The sequence below is a fragment of the Oncorhynchus kisutch genome, linkage group LG7 (assembly GCF_002021735.2).
Source record: "Oncorhynchus kisutch isolate 150728-3 linkage group LG7, Okis_V2, whole genome shotgun sequence".
In the NCBI taxonomy this organism is placed as follows: Eukaryota; Metazoa; Chordata; class Actinopteri; order Salmoniformes; family Salmonidae; genus Oncorhynchus; species Oncorhynchus kisutch.
The window spans coordinates 48,032,272-48,049,887 of record NC_034180.2 but is presented as its reverse complement, the minus strand read 5'-3'; the positions used below and the strand labels follow the sequence as shown (position 1 = coordinate 48,049,887).

Genomic DNA, 17,616 nt, shown 5'->3' with positions numbered 1-17,616 from the left:
AATGCTTTAATATTTAATCATTTCTGCCCTCCGAATTCATATTGATTAAATAAAATAAAATGTTATTTGTCACACGCACCGAATACAACAGCCTTACAGTGAAATGCTTACTTACATGCCATTAACCAACAATGCAGTTTTAAGAAAATACCTAAAAAAAAGTACGAGATAAAAGTAAAAAATCATTAAAGATAAGCAGTAAAATAACAATAGCGAGGGTATTTACAGGGGGTACCGGTACAGAGTCAATGTGTGGAGGCACCGGTGTCGAGGTAATTGAGGTAATATATACATGTAGGTGGAGTTATTAAAGTGACTATGCACAGATAATAACAGAGAGTAGCAGCAGTGTAGAAGAGGGGGGGGGGGGGGGCAATGCAAATAGTCTGCGTAGCCATTTGCAAATAGTCTGGCTAGCCATTTGATTAGATGTTCAGGAGTCTTATGGCTTGGGAGTAGAAGCTGTTTAGAAGGTATTTTCCTTTTCATGGTAGCAAAATCTTTCTATTAAAATGTATTGTAGTGAGATATTTTCTTTCTATCGAAATTTGAAACCGAGTACAGTTGAAGTCGGAAGTTTACATACACCTTAGCCAAATGCAATTAAACTCAGTTTTTCACAATTCCTGACATTTAATCCTAGTAAATATTCCCTGTGTCTTAGGTCAGTTAGGATAACCAGTTTATTTTAAGAATGTGAAATGTCAGAATAATAGTAGGGAGAATGATTTATTTCAGCTTTTATTTCTTTCATCACATTCCCAATGGGTCAGAAGTTTACATACATTCAATTAGTATTTGGTAGTATTGCTTTTAAATTGTTTAATTTGGGTCAAACGTTTCGGGTAGCCTTCCACAAGCTTCCCACAATAAGTTGGGTGAATTTTGGCCCATTTCTCCTGACAGTGCTGGTATAACTGAGTCAGGTTTGTAGGCCTCCTTGCTCGCACACGCTTTTTCAGTTCTGCCCACAAATGTCCTATAGGCTTGAGGTCAGGCCTTTGTGATGGACACTCCAATACCTTGACTTTGATGTCCTTAAGCCATTTTGCCACAACTTTGGAAGTATGCTTGGGGTCATTGTCCATTTGGAAGACCAATTTGCGACCAAGTTTTAACTTCCTGATTGATGTCTTGATATCTTGCTTTAATATATCCACATAATTTTCCATCTTCATGATGCCATCTATTTTGTGAAGTGCACCTGTCCCTCCTGCAGAACAGCATCCCCACAACATGATGCTGCCACCCCCATGCTTCACGGTTGGGATGGTGTTCTTCGGCTTGCAAGCCTCAACCTTTTTCCTCCAAACATAACGATGAACATTATGGCCAAACAGTTCTATTTTGTTTCATCAGACCAGAGGACATTTCTCCAAAAAGTACGATGTTTGTCCCCATGTGCAGTTGCAAACCATAGTATGGCTTTTTTATGGCGGTTTTGGAGCAGTCCTCTTCCTTGCTGAGTGGTCTTTCAGGTTATGTCGATATATGACTCATTTTACTGTGGATATAGATATTTTTGTACCTGTTTCCTCCAGCATCTTCACAAGGTCCATTGCTGTTATTCTGGGATTGATTTGAGCTTTTCGCACCAAAGTACGTTCATCTCTAGGAGACAGAACATGACTCCTTCCTGTGGGGTATGACGGCTACGTGGTCCCATGGCGTTTATACTTGCATACTATTGTTTGTACAGATGAACGTGGTACATTCGGGCGTCTAGAAATTGCTCCCAAGGATGAACCAGACTTGTGGAGGTCTACAAATTTTTTTCTGAGGTCTTGGCTGATTTCTTTTGAATTCTCCATGATGTCAAGCAAAGAGGCACTGAGTTTGAAGGTAGGCCTTGAAATACATGTAAACTTCCGACTTCAGATGTCGCTCTGAATCCACGATATGGCAGACGTCATAACACATACGCTTTCTCTAAAACAGGTTATGGGCAATAATATCTACGGCTGCAATGAAATCTAGCAGTGCAGCTCCCACAATCCTCTTACTATCAATTTATTTAAACAAATCATCAGTCATTTGTTTCAGTGCAGTACATGTTGAGTGCCCTTCTCTATGAGCATGCTGAAAGTCTGTTGTTAATTTGTTTACAGAGAAGTAGCATTGTATTTGGTCAAAAACAATTTTTTTCCAACAGTTTGTTAAGAGCTGGCAGCAAGCTGATAGGTCTGCTGTTAGAACCAGAAAAGGCTGCTGATAGGTCTGCTGTTAGAACCAGTAAAGGCTGCTGATAGGTCTGCTGTTAGAACCAGTAAAGGCTGCTTATAGGTCTGCTGTTAGAACCAGTAAAGGCTGCTGATAGGTCTGCTGTTAGAACCAGTAAAGGCTGCTTTACCCCTCTTGGGTAGAGGAATGACTTTGGCTTCCCTCCAGGCCTGAGGACAAAGACCTTCCTCTCAGCTCAGATTAAAGATATGAATGTCAGGAGTGTCTATAGAGTCAGCTACCATCCTCAGTAGCTTTCCATCTAAGTTGACAACGCTAGGAAGTTTGTCATTATTGATCGATAACAATAATTTTTCCACCTCTCCCACACTAACTTTACAAAATATTTAAAGAACAACTGGTGCTTTGAGTTTAGGCTAGCAGGATTCAAGGATGCTGAGTTAGGATATCAGGACCTGCTTAGACAAAGCAATTGTAACAGTAGACCAAACAATTGCAATATTGTATGTTGGAAAATAAATGCACGCAGTATTGTCATTATAATAAGTATCATATTAAATTGTATTTGTCACCTGCTACATAAACAACAGGTGTAAACTAACAGTGAAATGCTTATTTACGGGCCCTTCCCAACAATGTAGAGAGAGAGTAGACAACAGGTGTAAACTAACAGTGAAATGCTTATTTTACGGGCCATTCCCAACAATGTAGAGAGAGAGTAGACAACAGGTGTGAACTAACAGTGAAATGCTTATTTACAGGTTCTTCCCAACAATGTAGAGAGAGAGTAAACAACAGGTGTGAACTAACAGTGAAATGCTTATTTACGGGCCCTTCCCAACAATGTAGAGAGAGAGTAAACAACAGGTGTAAACTAACAGTGAAATGCTTATTTACGGGCCCTTCCCAACAATGTAGAGAGAGAGAGTAACAGGAGGAATAAATACACAATGAGTAACAATAACTTGGCTAAATACACAGGGCACCGGAATCGACGTGCAATGGTACAAAGTAATTGAGATAGATATGTACATGTAGGTAGGGGTAAAGTGACTAGACAACAGGATAGATAATAAGCAGTAGCAGCAGCGTATGTGATGAGTCAAAAGAGTTCATGCAACAAAAAAAAGGGTTCAATGCAAATTGTCCTGGTAGCTATTTGGTCAAAATGTTTAGCAGTCTTAATATGGTTTGGGTGGTAAAAGCTCTTCAGGGTCCTGTTGGTTCCAGACGTGGTGCATGGGTACCGCTTGCCGTGCGGAAGCAGAGAGAACAGTCTATGCCTTGGGGGTGGCTGCAGTGCCTTGCTGTTGGATGCCAAGCAGTTGCCATACTAAGCGGTGATGCAGCCAGTCAAGATCCTCTCAATGGTGCAGCTGTATAACTTTTTGAGGTTCTGAGGGGTCATGCCAAATCTGTTCAGCTTCCTGAGGAGGAAGAGGCTTTGTAATGCCTTCTTCGTGACTGTGTTGGTGTCTGTGGACCATGTTCATTCCTTGGTGATGTGGACACCGAGGAACGAAGCTCTCGACAAGCTCCACTGGAGCCCCATCATTATGGATCAGGGCGTGCTCTGACTTCCTGTAGTCTATGATCAGCTCCATTGTCTTGTTGACATTGAGGGAGAAGTTGTTGTCCAGGCACCACACTGCCAGGTCACTGACCTCCTCCCTGTAGGCTGTCTCATTGTCGTCGGTGATCAGGCCTACCACCATCGTATCGTCAGCAAACTTAATGATGTGTTGGAGTCATGCGCGACCACACATTTGTGGGTGAACATGGAGTACACCTCTGAGGGGCAACCCGTGTTGAGGGACAGCGTGGCGGATATGTTGTTGCCTACCCTAGCTACCTGGGGGCTGCCCGTCAGGAAGTCCTGAGCTTACTGGTGAGCTTGGAGGGTACTATGGTGTTGAACGCTGAGCCATAGTCAATGAACAGCATTCTCACATAGGTGTTACTCTTGTCCACGGGAGAGGGTCGTGTGGAGTGCAATAGAGCTTGCTTCATCTGTGGATCTGTTGGGGAGGTATGTGAATTTGAGTGGGTCCAGGGTGTCCGAGATGATGGTGTTGATGTGAGCCATGACCAGCCTTTCAAAGCATTTCATGGCTACAGATCTGATTGTTATGGGGCGAAAGTAATTTAGACAGGTTACCTTGGTGTTTTTGGGCACAGGAACTATGGTGGTCTGCTTGAAACATGTAGTTATTACAGACTCGGTCAGGGAGAGGTTGAAAATGTCAGTGAAGAGACTTGCCAGGCAGTCAGTGCATACTCTGATATGTGTGAATCCAATCAGTTTTCCACATTGATTCAAAACGGGGACTGTGAAGCAACACAAACATTGGCACAGACACATGCATACACACATACACGATAACATACGCACTATACATACACATGAATTTAGTACTGTACATATGTGGTCGTGGTGGAGTAGGGGCCTGAGGGCACACAGTGTGTTGTGAAATCTGTGAATGTATTTTAATGTTTTTTAAATTGTATAAACTGCCTTAATTTTGCTGCTTAGGCAGCAGCTAATGGGGATCCATAATAAATACAAATACAAATACAAACTTCACATTAAATGTTTTTGTTGAAATTACATGGAAACAACATTGATTCAATCAGGGTTTTCCCAGTGGGTCTCTCTCTCACTCTCTCAATGAAATGCAAACAGCTTTATTGGCATGGAAACATACATTGCCAAAGCAATTGAAATAGATAATAAACAAAAGTGAAATAAACAATATAATTTAAAATACATGATCTCTCTCTCTGTGTGTCCCCCCTCTCTCTCTGTCTCTCTGTCCCCTTCCCCCTATCTCTCTCTGTCCCCCCCTCTCTCTCTGTCTCTCTGTCCCCCCCTCTCTCTCTGTCTGTCTCTCTGTCCCCCCCTCTCTCTCTGTCTGTCTCTCTGTCCCCCCCTCTCTCTCTGTCTCTCTGTCCCCCCCCCTCTCTGTCTCTCTCTCTCTCTGTCCCCCCCCCTCTCTGTCTCTCTCTCTCTCTGTCCCCCCCCTCTCTGTCTCTCTGTCCCCCCCTCTCTGTCTCTCTGTCCCCCCCCTCTCTGTCTCTCTCTCTGTCCCCCCCCTCTCTGTCTCTCTGTCTCTCTGTCCCCCCCTCTCTGTCTCTCTCTCTCTCTGTCCCCCCCCCCCTCTCTGTCTCTCTGTCTCTCTGTCCCCCCCCCCCCCCCCTCTCTCAAGTGATAAAATTGGATACCAGTTATGAAAACATGGGCATGGCAAGCAGGGGAGGGTCAGGTATCAGTGACTCAAGAAGTCTTATTGTCGGTGTATAAGCCAAAAGGATGACATGTCTGGTAGGAAAACAAACAAGCACTGTTGAAATGCCCCAATGCGTCAACATCCCAATGGATAAAATACACCAACAAATATTCACAGAAGTATAAAGAAACTATAGTATTAAACCGAAAAATGTAAGTACCTTTGGCCACTTTCAAGAATACAGCTGACTATGCAAATATAAACTAGCTACAATATAAATATTTTTGCAGCTCAAAAAAAGAAAAGTGCAACAATAACCATATATATTTTTTTATGTTAACATACAGTTACGTTTTTTTCCAGATTGTTTTTTCAGAATGTCTAAAATGCTACAGATGTTGCAATCTTGCGTGTCATTTGTCTTGGTTAATATTTTACCATATTTTCCCCGTAACATCTGGTCTATGATCTGTTTTGATACTTGGGTACTATAGAGTACTAGGAGTAAATGGTTAGACTAGGTTGGGGAGAGCTGATCATAAATCAGTTGTTTGGATCAGAAAGTATTGTGTTCGGTGCTTTTGATCATAAGCCGTGGAAAATCAACTCGAGCCAATCAGCGTGCGGGGCGGTAGGGGTGTTGTCTTAATCACAGTGATCTGATTGGGCTAAATGCTTGGTTAAAAGGGGCTTTGAATCTCACGGGATACAGTCAGAAATAGAAACAGCGTGCGGAAGGAAGACAGCTGGTGGGGGGTAGCGAGGTATTGAACTGTGGGAGCGCCTCAATTCAATAATCATATCATATACATTAAGCTACTTAGCGATCTGTCTTATTCCCGAGCTCACCTGAGTACTGTCATCAACAGCCCTTCGCAAACTCGCTTTTATTCAAGAGGAGACGAGAACTAGTTACTTTACGTTACTGTATCTAACAATTCAGCTATCCTTTAACGTTACAGATGCAACCATCAAACTACAGGTCGAAACTGATAGTTAACTAAATTATTCGTCTAGTTTGAAGCAATACAAGATTGTAGCTAGCTTTTCCACCAAGCCAGACCTTTGAATTAGCCCCGTGTGCTACGGAGAAATACAGACTTATTGAGAGCTAGCTTTTGACTAATTCAAAGACTCCTTGAGGGAATGGACTTTACATTGGACTTTGCAGCAGGATGCATAGGAGGTAAGTTAATTAACGTTAGTTAGAAAGCATACCCGTGGATAGATTGCTTTCAATGCTTGCTACGTGGCAGCACGGAGTCATGTTTGCAAAATGCATCAGGTTGGAAACGCTTTGAATAAATGATTCATGAGTTTGGCTAGCAAAGCTAGTTAGCCAATGCAGAAGTGTGCCTAGTGATGGCGCAAGTTTGCCCCCCCAAAATTTACATTTCATGAATGGAAAATTACAGAGTACTGTTCATTGTCTAGTACAATTTCTTGCCCCTATTGTTGTGAGAATTCCTATATTAATTGTTTTTCTGGCTAAACCTGTTTTGTTTTCTTAATCACAAAATATATCTTTGCAACTTTATACTCGCAGCCAGACAATTCCATTCATTCCAAACCATGTGCTGTGAGTGTTAAAAATGGGCAGTCCCTCTCAAGCACCAATTACATTAGCGACATACAAATTCAACTTCACACACAGTCACAAATGGTGACTATATAACGAGCGAACTTGGTACATTCTTCAGATTTATCAGGGTACACAGAATACCCCCTAAACTAAACCAGGTGTAGTTTTAACCCTTGGGCGTTGTGAAATTGGACCTCTGTAGCATTTTACCGGTTAATTTGATTTTTACTACATTGTTAAAATTCTTATCCACAAAGTCCATTCCTAACTTCTTATCAATATGGATCATTGCTTTAGTTAACCCCATCTCAATTAATATGAATGTCAGCTCAGCCAGAAAGTGTATCAATAAGTCTATGATTGGGCGTTATTGCGATACTGTCTCGGCTACTAATGTCTTGAAAGTGGGGGTCAGACAAATGTTCTCTAGGGTCATCTTTCTGCAATGGGTCATTCCTACGAAACAATTCTCAAGTGTAATTTTTCATGTCCTTTTGAGTCACTGCGATTGGGATCTGTACTGATCAATTTAATGCATTTTGATTCGATTTTATTCAACTACAATTCCCACAATTCTCATTACTAAAACAATTTCATTAAAAAAAAAACATTGCTCCCCTAATGAAAAGGCCTGAGTTAAACATAACACTGGGGGAAAAAATATATTTATACTGAACAAAAATATAAATGCAACATTTTCAAAGATTTTACTGAGTTAAAGTTCAATTAAGGAAATCATTCAATTGAAATAAATTCCCTAAACCCTAATCTATGGATTTCATAAAGATGACTACTCCTAAATGATGCATCATGGGTGAATACATTTTTATTTAAAAACTGGAGTGTTTACAGTAACTTAGTGTTACCAAAATGAGATGTCCAGAAACTGTTTGTACATAAATATTATTGTAGCACTTCAACTAGTATACCATTTAAAAAATATATATATATTTCTGGACAAACTACAGCAACATATTTTGTTTTATTCAAATAAGTAAAGTTTTTCTGAAGTAAAATGACCTGCGAATTGAGTCTGGATGAATTTCAGTCATGTAAATTTGGGGGAAAATGTAAAATAATTCAGGCAAAAGTATTTTAAAAAATTGACTTTAAAAATTGTATTGGTTGCATATGAAATTGTGCAGGTGCAGTGAAATGCTTGTTTGTACACAACACACAATGACAATTGATTTTTGCAGATGCATCATGGGTTTTGTAACTCATGTTTTAGAAAGGGTTTCATGAGAATCACATGAATGCACCACTGCTTCACTCACTCAAACACCAAGCCAGAACACATACAAGTGCCCCCTAACCTGAAACGGCCCTAGTTATGGCTTTATCCTGTGATGTACAGGTGGTGTCACACAGTATTGCGTTTTCTTCTCGCTAACAATGTCAAGGACACGTATTCAGTACAGTGTACAGCTGATGGTCAGTCCAGAGAAGACTGTTTGTTCTTGTGTAATGCACTTGATATTCAAACATGCACCCACCACCACTGAATGACTTGCATCAGGTCTAGGCTCAAAGACTGAGTGTTAAACTGTGTCTCTATGCTGTTTACTGTACCTATACTTGTACTTAGTTACCATTCTTTCTTCAAGTTGTCAGGGTTTGTAATTGTTTCACATAGCTTTAGACCACATTACATATCAACCTCCTCCAACAAGCAACGTGCTGATTAATTGTTCATCTTTGTCACTTCCAGGTGCTGCCGGTGTCTTGGTCGGGCATCCTTTTGACACTGTAAAGGTGGGTTTGTTTTATCTGGTTGGCAAGTGCCTGGCACATGTCATATTTTTAGAAATCGCACTGAAATGTAATTCCTATTTAGCTACTGTGGGGTTTATCAAGGCTCCTCAAAAGGGCACATTTGAATATAGATTAGATGACCCAAAGTGTTTGATAAAGTATGAAATATTCATGCTCTCTCCCAATCAAAATGTTTCAACTGCATTTCTCAGCTATTACTTACATATAGCAAACTGCACTTTTTTCCCCCAGACCCCACACACACGTGGGTATTTTGCCTGGTTTTCTGACCTAGTCATATCTACACACTGCTGTTTAAAAAAAGTAGATCACATAACATTCTTAACCCAGTGTCTTACTGCAACACAATCTGTTCTTGGAACGGAACAGAAATCTCCTAGTTAGCTCATGAACCAGAGATGGAGCTGTTGTCTCTGTATGGCATGTTGGCAGTGCATGTTGAAGCTTGCTGAGCAACAGTATGTGCATACAACAAACAATTAACTTATCTAGAAGCATGACAGGTTTTTGTATGAGTGAGTGTATAGCCTTAAACTCAGCTGACCCCTACACTCATCATATGCATTACCCAAATATAGTTTTGATTAACACCTAAGCCACATGATATGTTGGCGCTGTGACAGCATAGGTCATTGGAAAGCTCAGTGAATAAACAGTCGAGTTATACACTTCATTGGGTCATGGACTCTGAAGTTCTACAGGGATTCTGACCCATGTTGAGTCCAATGCTTCCCACAGTTGTCAAGTGGTCAGGATGTCCGTTGGGTGGTGGACCATTCTTAATACACACAGGAAACTTGGGATTACGGTATGTAACCCCGGTTCTCTGAAGGAGATGAGCGAGACCTCTCACTATGGGACACGCCTTCTTTACGGGTCATTGGTTGAAGCCTTATTCAATCACACCAATCAGAGCTTTGTGGGTGTATGCCCTGTGTGTCTATAACACCCTGCACTGCTCTTCTGGTTTCCTCATTCTAAGAACTACCTCTTACACAAGTCAGAGAACATAATGTTCACAGTGCCCCTTATGTGGAATGTTCTCGGAGACTGCAATCCCCAACAATCCTCCAATGGGAGAGGTGTTTGGACAAAGCAGGGTTGACAAAGCAAACAGTTGGTCATAGTTTCAGAATGGCCTAGTCCTGTTCATGTAGATGCGCTGGGCGCGACACCGGACAAAATGTGTTAAGGTGCCGCTGCTCTGGAGAAGAGCGTGGAAGAGGTCAGTGGCTTTAATGACCTTTAGAAATTAACGCAACGTTAGGACTTATCATAAACTTGAAGTAGTTTGGGGGGGGGGAGAAACGGGGTATGTTACTGACGTATGTTACCGTTGACCTATTGTCTGACCTGACACGGACATGTTGGCCCTGTAGGAATGGACAAAAGTACCTGAGGGATAATAACAGTTTAGAGCTAGAACATGGATATGGGCTGTACTCAGCTGTACCCCCCCTCCCATCCCTATAGTGATGCATCTATTTGTCACTACTTTGCATGTGAAGACTGTCCCAGTAGGGCAGCCCTGCGTCAGCAGGGATTGAAGTGCCGATAGACACTTTGCTGAGAGAAGCACGTACCTGTGGATGGACTAGTTCAAGCAGAGTGAGGTCACCCACAGCTGGATAGCTGAGTTGAGACCAAGCAGAACCACTACAATCATGGAGCCCAGAAAGCTTCAGACACATCTAGTATGTGGCTGATGTTGCCGTGCAAAACAGGCAATGGTGAAAATGTCACTCCATGGTGAGGGCTGGGGAGGCTGGCTCCTGTGCTACACCTATGCTGTGTGTAAACAAACGTGTGACTTGAGGCAGGACTCCAGAGGAGACTATGGTCGTTGAGGTCAGGAGTTCTGCCAGCTTATCGAGGCCCTGTGCCTTGTGCTAGGTGTGCTGATTCTTCCCAACAGATGGCACCAAGGGAGTATCCACTGCCAATTGCTTGGTGTGATGCCCTGAGGCACCGCGTTGCTGGTGAGCGGACTGTCTGTCCCAGGGTCGGAGCTGCAGGAGAAGGTTGAGACTTCTTGGGGATCCTCCAGTTCTGTGAGGGAGGACTCCTAGTGACGACCTGGGTGAATGTGGGCTTCTGGGGATTCAGGGCTTGTTTCTGGGGATTCAGGGCTTGCTTCTGTGGTAACAGGGAGCCCAGCACCTCACTCTCCTTTTGTTAGAATTTAACCTGGCCTGGTGGGATCGATCTGTCCATTCAGGTAGGGCAGCGCATCTGATTGCCTTCGAAGAAAGGTCAGTTATTGACTCCTGCCCTACCTCTTCAGTCTGGCTGGGTAGTGCAAACTGAGCAGAGGAGAAATTATTCTGTGGCTTAATCCATCTGCTGGTCAAAGGGTGCTGCCTAATGTGGCAAGAGACATCCGGATTCGTCGGCATTAATGTCCACCCCCTGGTAAAAGTGGGCATTCTCCGAATCAGCCTGAAGCGCAGACTGAGGGGATGTCTAAAGTAGCTTCTCCCTCTGGGACTTCGTTGTCCTCGCGCAGGTATGAGGCCTGGGCAATACTTTCCATGTACTTCGTGTCCTTGGACATGAAGTACATGGAAAGAGTCCAGCTGAGCACAATGCACATAACTAGCGGGGTCGATGGGAGCCTCCATAGCGTCGTGAATTAGCTGGCTTTCTTTACCTGAGTTTAGATGGCAGCTAGCCGAGCCGTCGCGTGGGATACAAAGTGCAGACTCTGTCTGTAAACCAAGTAACTTGAGGTAGAACGAACAGCTGGGTTATCTTTCACAGGGGAATGAAAAAAGGTGCTTCAATGGTGGGCTAACACACTGAAGAAACACAAACGCTCATGCTAGCCAAACAAACCGAATGGGGCTTTAGCCCAGAGATTGCTAGCTAAAACATCAGTGGTGCGGTTAGCCCACTAGCTAGCCAAGATACACGAAAGTTCAGCTAGCTAACTCCGAAAGTGGGAACCGACAGAGCTAGAGACCCCGGGTAGAAGTAGCTAAAATTTTTGGGAACCTGCTATTCGCAGGATGCTAAAGCAGTGCAGCTAGCTAGCTAACGATGCCAATTGTGTGTATGCCAGGTAACAGGTGTACAGTATCTAGCCGATGACAAAAAGTGCTGCTAACTGAGGTAACTTCACTCTGTAAAGTGAAGCTGAAGTTAGCAGCATTCCTGAAAAATAGAAAACAAGCCACTCAATGCTATGTGTTGGGGTAGTAACCCACACTGAAAGGAACTGTTAAGTTGAGAGCTAGTTTACTGAATATAGCTGCTTATCGGGCTAGTAACCAGATGGACTCGAGGCTAAGAATGAGGAAACCAGTGCAGTGTGTTATAAGACACTCTGGGCGTACACACACTGCTCTGATTGGCCTGTTAGGCGGGATTGAATAAGGCTTCAAATAATGACCCGCAAAAGGGGCCGTGTCCCATAGTGAGATGGCACCTACTACCATACCCCGTTCAAAGGCACTTAAATATTTTGTCTTGCGCATTCACCCTCTGAATGTCACACATACACAATCCATGGCTCCATTATCTCAACACTTAAAAATGATTCTTTAACCTGTCTCCTCCCCTTTTAACAAGGGATCATAGCTTTCACCTGGATTCACCTGGTCAGGTTGTTTTGTACACTCAGTGTATCTGCAGGTGTTTTTCTGTTTGTTTTTCCGTTTCACATTTTAGGGGTTTGCATTTTTGAATGCTATGGATCCCCCTGTATACAAGATTCTACTTCCAACCTGCCGGTAAACATATATTTTAAGGCAGTGTGCAAGGTATTTTTTTAAAGTACATTTCTAGTAAAGTTATACCAATCATGGCAATACAGTTTGCATGAGAGGCTATTTTGAGCCTAATAATCAGGTTTAATTGTTTTAATGATGCAATTTACGAGGTTTATACGGAAATGTTTATCTTCTCATACGATTAGTCTTCTAAAAGCTGTAATTTTCAGACACTGAATCTTGAAATATTTTTTACTGTGTACTCGTAATCTCTAAGCGTGCAAGTTACAACACATGTATCAGGATATTTGTACTTGATATTTTGACAATTTGAGTCAATTTTTTTTTATAAAAAAAAAAAAAAAAATATTCTGAGTACAGACATGTGGAGGGACATTGTTTGTTTTATCCCAGAACAGGGAGGGCTGTCTTTAACAGCATAAGTGTCACTGTGTTTTAGATGAGGGATATACAACCTCTGCACGGATGTGACCTAGCTAGTAAGTACGGTCTAGGTCTTCTTTTTCTCCCCTGTGTTTTGTTTTTGTGTTGTGAAAAAAATAAATCTTCCAGACTTTTAAATAAGTAGCACAAAATACTTCAACATAATTTGTCACCCAAATCTACTCTTATATTGTAGTCTTTGTTGCTGTGTATATTCTCTTTTCCTATGTGTTTTATGTGTGATTGTCTTTATTGTTATTAAATGTGGCGATATTGCCTTCTGAGCTTTTTCGCTAACATTGAGGATTCCATTTTCAGGTACGACTTCAAGTTCAGAGTGTGGACAGACCTCTGTACCGCGGCACATATCATTGCTTCCAGTCTATCGTAAGGCAAGAGTCGGTGAGTACGACGGAATCAAGTCAGAAACTGTTGACATTTCGTTTTAGAATTGTTGGCTTTCATAAAAGCATGTTTCACTCCATCAGCAACGAGCTGAGAAGCTGCAGCATTTCTTGCGTTGTCTGACAAGTGATATTCCGCTCAAAATAGTCTAGGTATGTTGTGCACGTGTTATACATGGCATAAATGAAGATGAATGAAAATAGACCTATAAGCATGATGGTCAAATGTGTTGACTGATATTTCCATCAATTCATTAAAAGCGGTATTTTCGCAATGGGATTGTATTTTCTTTTTTTTTATCCCGGACAATTTGGCCAGCAATTGTTTTTTTTAAATCGTCTGTAAATATAATTTATTTTGGTCAAAAGCCAGCAATTACCGGCTAACGGAAACCCTGGTGTGTGGGTAGTCACCAGTGGTGAAATCCTTTCATTCAAATTGATTGATGTGTTTTGGGAGGTAGTTGGCACTGCAGCCCATGAGGCATTGCCATGTGCTCTGTGCAGTGCCAACTGCTGTTGTACCATTGGTTAGAACAGGGCTCTACTCAGAAGGGTTTCTCATTAGTCTTGTGCTTCAATCATAGAGAATGATAGTGGCCAAAAGGCTGTTTTTAGCATGGGCAGCTCCATTGAGGGCTTCCACCATTTTAAAGTTGTCAACTGGGTGGGAATTCCTATGGGTTCAATGGTGCTGCTAATGCTGTCACAGACGCTATAAGGGCACATACTGTATGTAAAGATGAGTCTTCTATCTCTATGGCTTCAATACAGAGGTCAGTCTAGCAGAGAGCCTATTGGCCAGTCTGGGGGGGGAGGAGGTTGGGAAAGACATATCAGTAGCTAAGGTCAATCGGGGTGTTACGCTTGCAGCGTGGCTAAATTAAGAGAACCACCTTGTCACTTGAGCCGGTTAAGTATTAGGTTAAGGCTGTCAGTATTATAGTGGAATAGCAGCTTAGTATTTTGGCCTTACAGTATTGCCTTATGAAGAGTATGTCCTTAAGCAACATTTGTTGTGGTGAAAGTGTGATTTGGCTGTGGCAAACTACTACTGTGTGTTTGTGCCAAGTTCTTCAGCTTCATTCAACTTAAATTACCATGTTACGTCTCTCGCTCTGTCTGTCTCTCGCTCTGTCTGTCTCTCGCTCTGTCTGTCTCTCGCTCTGTCTGTCTCTCGCTCTGTCTGTCTCTCGCTCTGTCTGTCTCTCGCTCTGTCTGTCTCTCGCTCTGTCTGTCTCTCGCTCTGTCTGTCTCTCGCTCTGTCTGTCTCTCGCTCTGTCTGTCTCTCGCTCTGTCTGTCTCTCGCTCTGTCTGTCTCTCGCTCTGTCTGTCTCTCGCTCTGTCTGTCTCTCGCTCTGTCTGTCTCTCGCTCTGTCTGTCTCTCGCTCTGTCTGTCTCTCGCTCTGTCTGTCTCTCGCTCTGTCTGTCTCTCGCTCTGTCTGTCTCTCGCTCTGTCTGTCTCTCGCTCTGTCTGTCTCTCGCTCTGTCTGTCTCTCGCTCTGTCTGTCTCTCGCTCTGTCTGTCTCTCGCTCTGTCTGTCTCTCGCTCTGTCTGTCTCTCGCTCTGTCTGTCTCTCGCTCTGTCTGTCTCTCGCTCTGTCTGTCTCTCGCTCTGTCTGTCTCTCGCTCTGTCTGTCTCTCGCTCTGTCTGTCTCTCGCTCTGGTGTGTCCACAGATGACGGGTCTGTACAAAGGCATTGGCTCCCCCATGATGGGTCTGACCTTCATCAACGCCATCGTGTTCGGTGTCCAGGGCAACGCCATGCGCAGGCTGGGCCACGACACGCCGCTCAACCAGTTCCTGGCCGGGGCGTCGGCGGGCGCGTTGCAGAGCGTCATTTGTTGCCCCATGGAGCTGGCCAAGACGCGCATGCAGCTGCAGGGGTTGGGTGAGAGGAAGTCCAAGCAGAAGCTGTACAAGAACTCTCTGGACTGCCTGGTGCGCATCTACCGGAAGGAGGGCTTCCGCGGTATCAACCGGGGTATGGTGACCACGCTAGTCCGCGAGACACCGGGTTTCGGGATCTACTTCCTGACCTACGATGTACTGACGCGCTCTCTGGGCTGCGAACCCGATGACCCCTACATGATCCTCAAGTTGCTGTTTGCCGGAGGCATGTCGGGCATCACCTCGTGGATCTCCACCTACCCTGTGGATGTCATAAAGTCCCGGCTCCAGGCGGACGGCGTGGGCGGCCACAACAAGTACAATGGCATCGCTGACTGTGTGCGTCAGAGCCTGAAGCGGGAGGGCTGGCGGGTGTTCACGCACGGCCTCACCTCCACACTGCTCCGGGCGTTCCCCGTCAACGCCACAACCTTCGCCACCGTGACTCTGTTCCTCATGTACATGCGAGACGATGAGGGCGCCGTCAATGACTGCGAGCCCCAGCCTGCCCACTCCCCTCTCACTGTGAGCCCACAGCAGGCCCAGCCCTCAAGCTTGTGAATGGGAGAAGGTGGTTTTTCTGCTCTGGTGACCCTCATTGGGTTGGAAGTAGTCCCACAATGCACCAGCTAATAAGCTGATGTGACTTGACCGCTCAACGTCAGCTTCACGAAGGCTATTTTTACAAGATGTATGTATGTTCAGATGGTAAACCGCGCTTGTAAATACTTGTCCCATTTTGACCCCTGGTTTTGTACAGAGTACACTTTTTAATTTTTGAAAATAATTTAGTCTTTTTGAGAACTAATTGGGGAAAGAAACTAGCAGTGAAAAAGCACAAATGTCTGACCTAGTCATACCTTATGCATGTACAGTGGGGCAAAAAAGTATTTAGTCAGCCACCAATTGTGCAAGTTCTCCCACTTAAAAAGATGAGAGGCCTGTAATTTATCATAGGTACACTTCAACTATGACAGACAAAATGAGAGAATTCAGAAAATCACATTGTAGGATTTTTAATGAATTTATTTGAAATTATGGTGGAAAATAAAAATAAGTATTTAAAATTTTAAAAAACAACTCCCCTGTTGGAATGCCACTGGATATTTCAGAGTCTGGTGTGAGGTCTGCATTACCTGGTTCCTGATTTTAAATTACTCTTGGCTGAATTTACACAGGTAGCCCAATTCTGATCTTTTGCCCAATTGTTGGTGAAAGAGCTGATCTGTTTGTTCAAAATACCAGTTGTTGCCAAATAGATCAGAATTGGGCTGCCTGGGTATAAGCAGCCTTTGTTCTTTTTGATCATCCTACAGTTACAGTCATGAATTTCAACTCCTTCTTGTCTCAGACCTTGTAAACGTGACACATTATTTCTCATTTTACCGAAAGATTCAGCATTAACTGAAATATTTGCGCATGTGTGCTGAAATGACTGAATGAAATGTCATGAGCTACGTGCAGAGCAACAAATGATAATTGTTTTGATTAAAACATGTTTTGTTAGTACAATACTTTATTTGAGGCGGCATAGTCCCTGGCAGTATAAATCTACAGCCTGATTGTTACATTTTGGGCAAAAGTGGTACAATTTTTACAAACAAACATGATATTGACTATACATCTCATGATTTTTATTTTATACATTATTCTACATATCATACTTGTATGTGTAAAGTAATCTCTTGAATATTGCGTCTTTTCACGTACAGACCTTGAATTGAATTGCAACCATGTGGTTCACAAGAACGTGTTACCTAACTAGTTTCTATATGATGGACGACACTGCTTGTACATAGACGTGTTACTCATGATGTATTTATACTGTGAATTTGGGTCAGTGCTTTCGCTCCCTCGTCTTGTTTCTTTTATAGCACCTAGACATTCGAGGGCAACTCGACTAAATGGAATGCTGCTTCCTTTCTGTTTTACTGTGATGTAATACGACCAATCGGAGCTAGCTATTTGGTCAGAAGAGCACAAGTGCTTGACGAGGCCAGTTTCTCTTATTTTGTTCGTGTCATTTGTTCTGTATCGGTCGTAATGTCTTTCAACCAAAGCAATATGTGGAAAAAAACATGTCAGAATAAAACCATATGAGTCTTTGTCATGTCTTTTCAAGCCACGGTAACTGAAAGAGTAGCATTGTCTGTATTTTTGCCGAAGGGCAGTATTCAATACGATCGCCATTTTAAGGTCATTTCCGATTTTTGAGCTGACGTACAGCGATGGGTCTACTGAACATTGCTTTTAAAAAGATGCGTTATCAACAACGCGATCGTAATGTATGTAAGGCTAAGCCTGATGCTGTGTTTCATAACCTCCTAGTAAATGGCAGCATACGGACTGGGAAAAAATCTACTTGAACGTTCCTCCTAACTGGTAATTACCAGTGGGGTAAC

At 43.1% G+C, this 17,616-nt stretch overlaps 1 protein-coding gene across 4 annotated transcripts; it reads left to right on the top strand.

Annotated features, from left to right (window-relative positions):
- Positions 1-6,109: 6,109 nt before the first annotated feature.
- On the top strand, positions 6,110-17,321 carry LOC109894688 (mitochondrial basic amino acids transporter). 4 transcript variants are annotated; one of them, XM_020488348.2, is made up of 6 exons: positions 6,118-6,594; positions 8,702-8,745; positions 12,436-12,527; positions 12,937-12,976; positions 13,239-13,322; positions 15,002-17,321. In XM_020488348.2, the coding sequence occupies exon 6, from the start codon at positions 15,002-15,004 to the stop codon at positions 15,773-15,775; it is 774 nt and encodes a 257-aa protein (XP_020343937.1). In that variant the 5' UTR covers positions 6,118-6,594; positions 8,702-8,745; positions 12,436-12,527; positions 12,937-12,976; positions 13,239-13,322; the 3' UTR covers positions 15,776-17,321. The 4 variants fall into 4 exon arrangements, with proteins under 4 accessions (XP_020343935.1, XP_020343937.1, XP_031685065.1 ...); XM_031829205.1 differs by having other exon boundaries at positions 12,891-12,976; XM_031829206.1 differs by lacking the exon at positions 12,436-12,527.
- The last annotated feature ends 295 nt before the right edge of the window (positions 17,322-17,616 follow it).

Bases quoted from the DNA above. Each gene is read 5' to 3' on its own strand.
- LOC109894688 (XM_020488346.2), top strand. From the start codon at position 6,555: ATGGACTTTACATTGGACTTTGCAGCAGGATGCATAGGAG. The intron at 6,595-8,701 runs GTAAGTTAATTA...TGTCACTTCCAG, and splicing joins TGCAGCAGGATGCATAGGAG to GTGCTGCCGGTGTCTTGGTC. The intron at 13,323-15,001 runs GTGAGTACGACG...GTGTGTCCACAG, and splicing joins CTATCGTAAGGCAAGAGTCG to ATGACGGGTCTGTACAAAGG.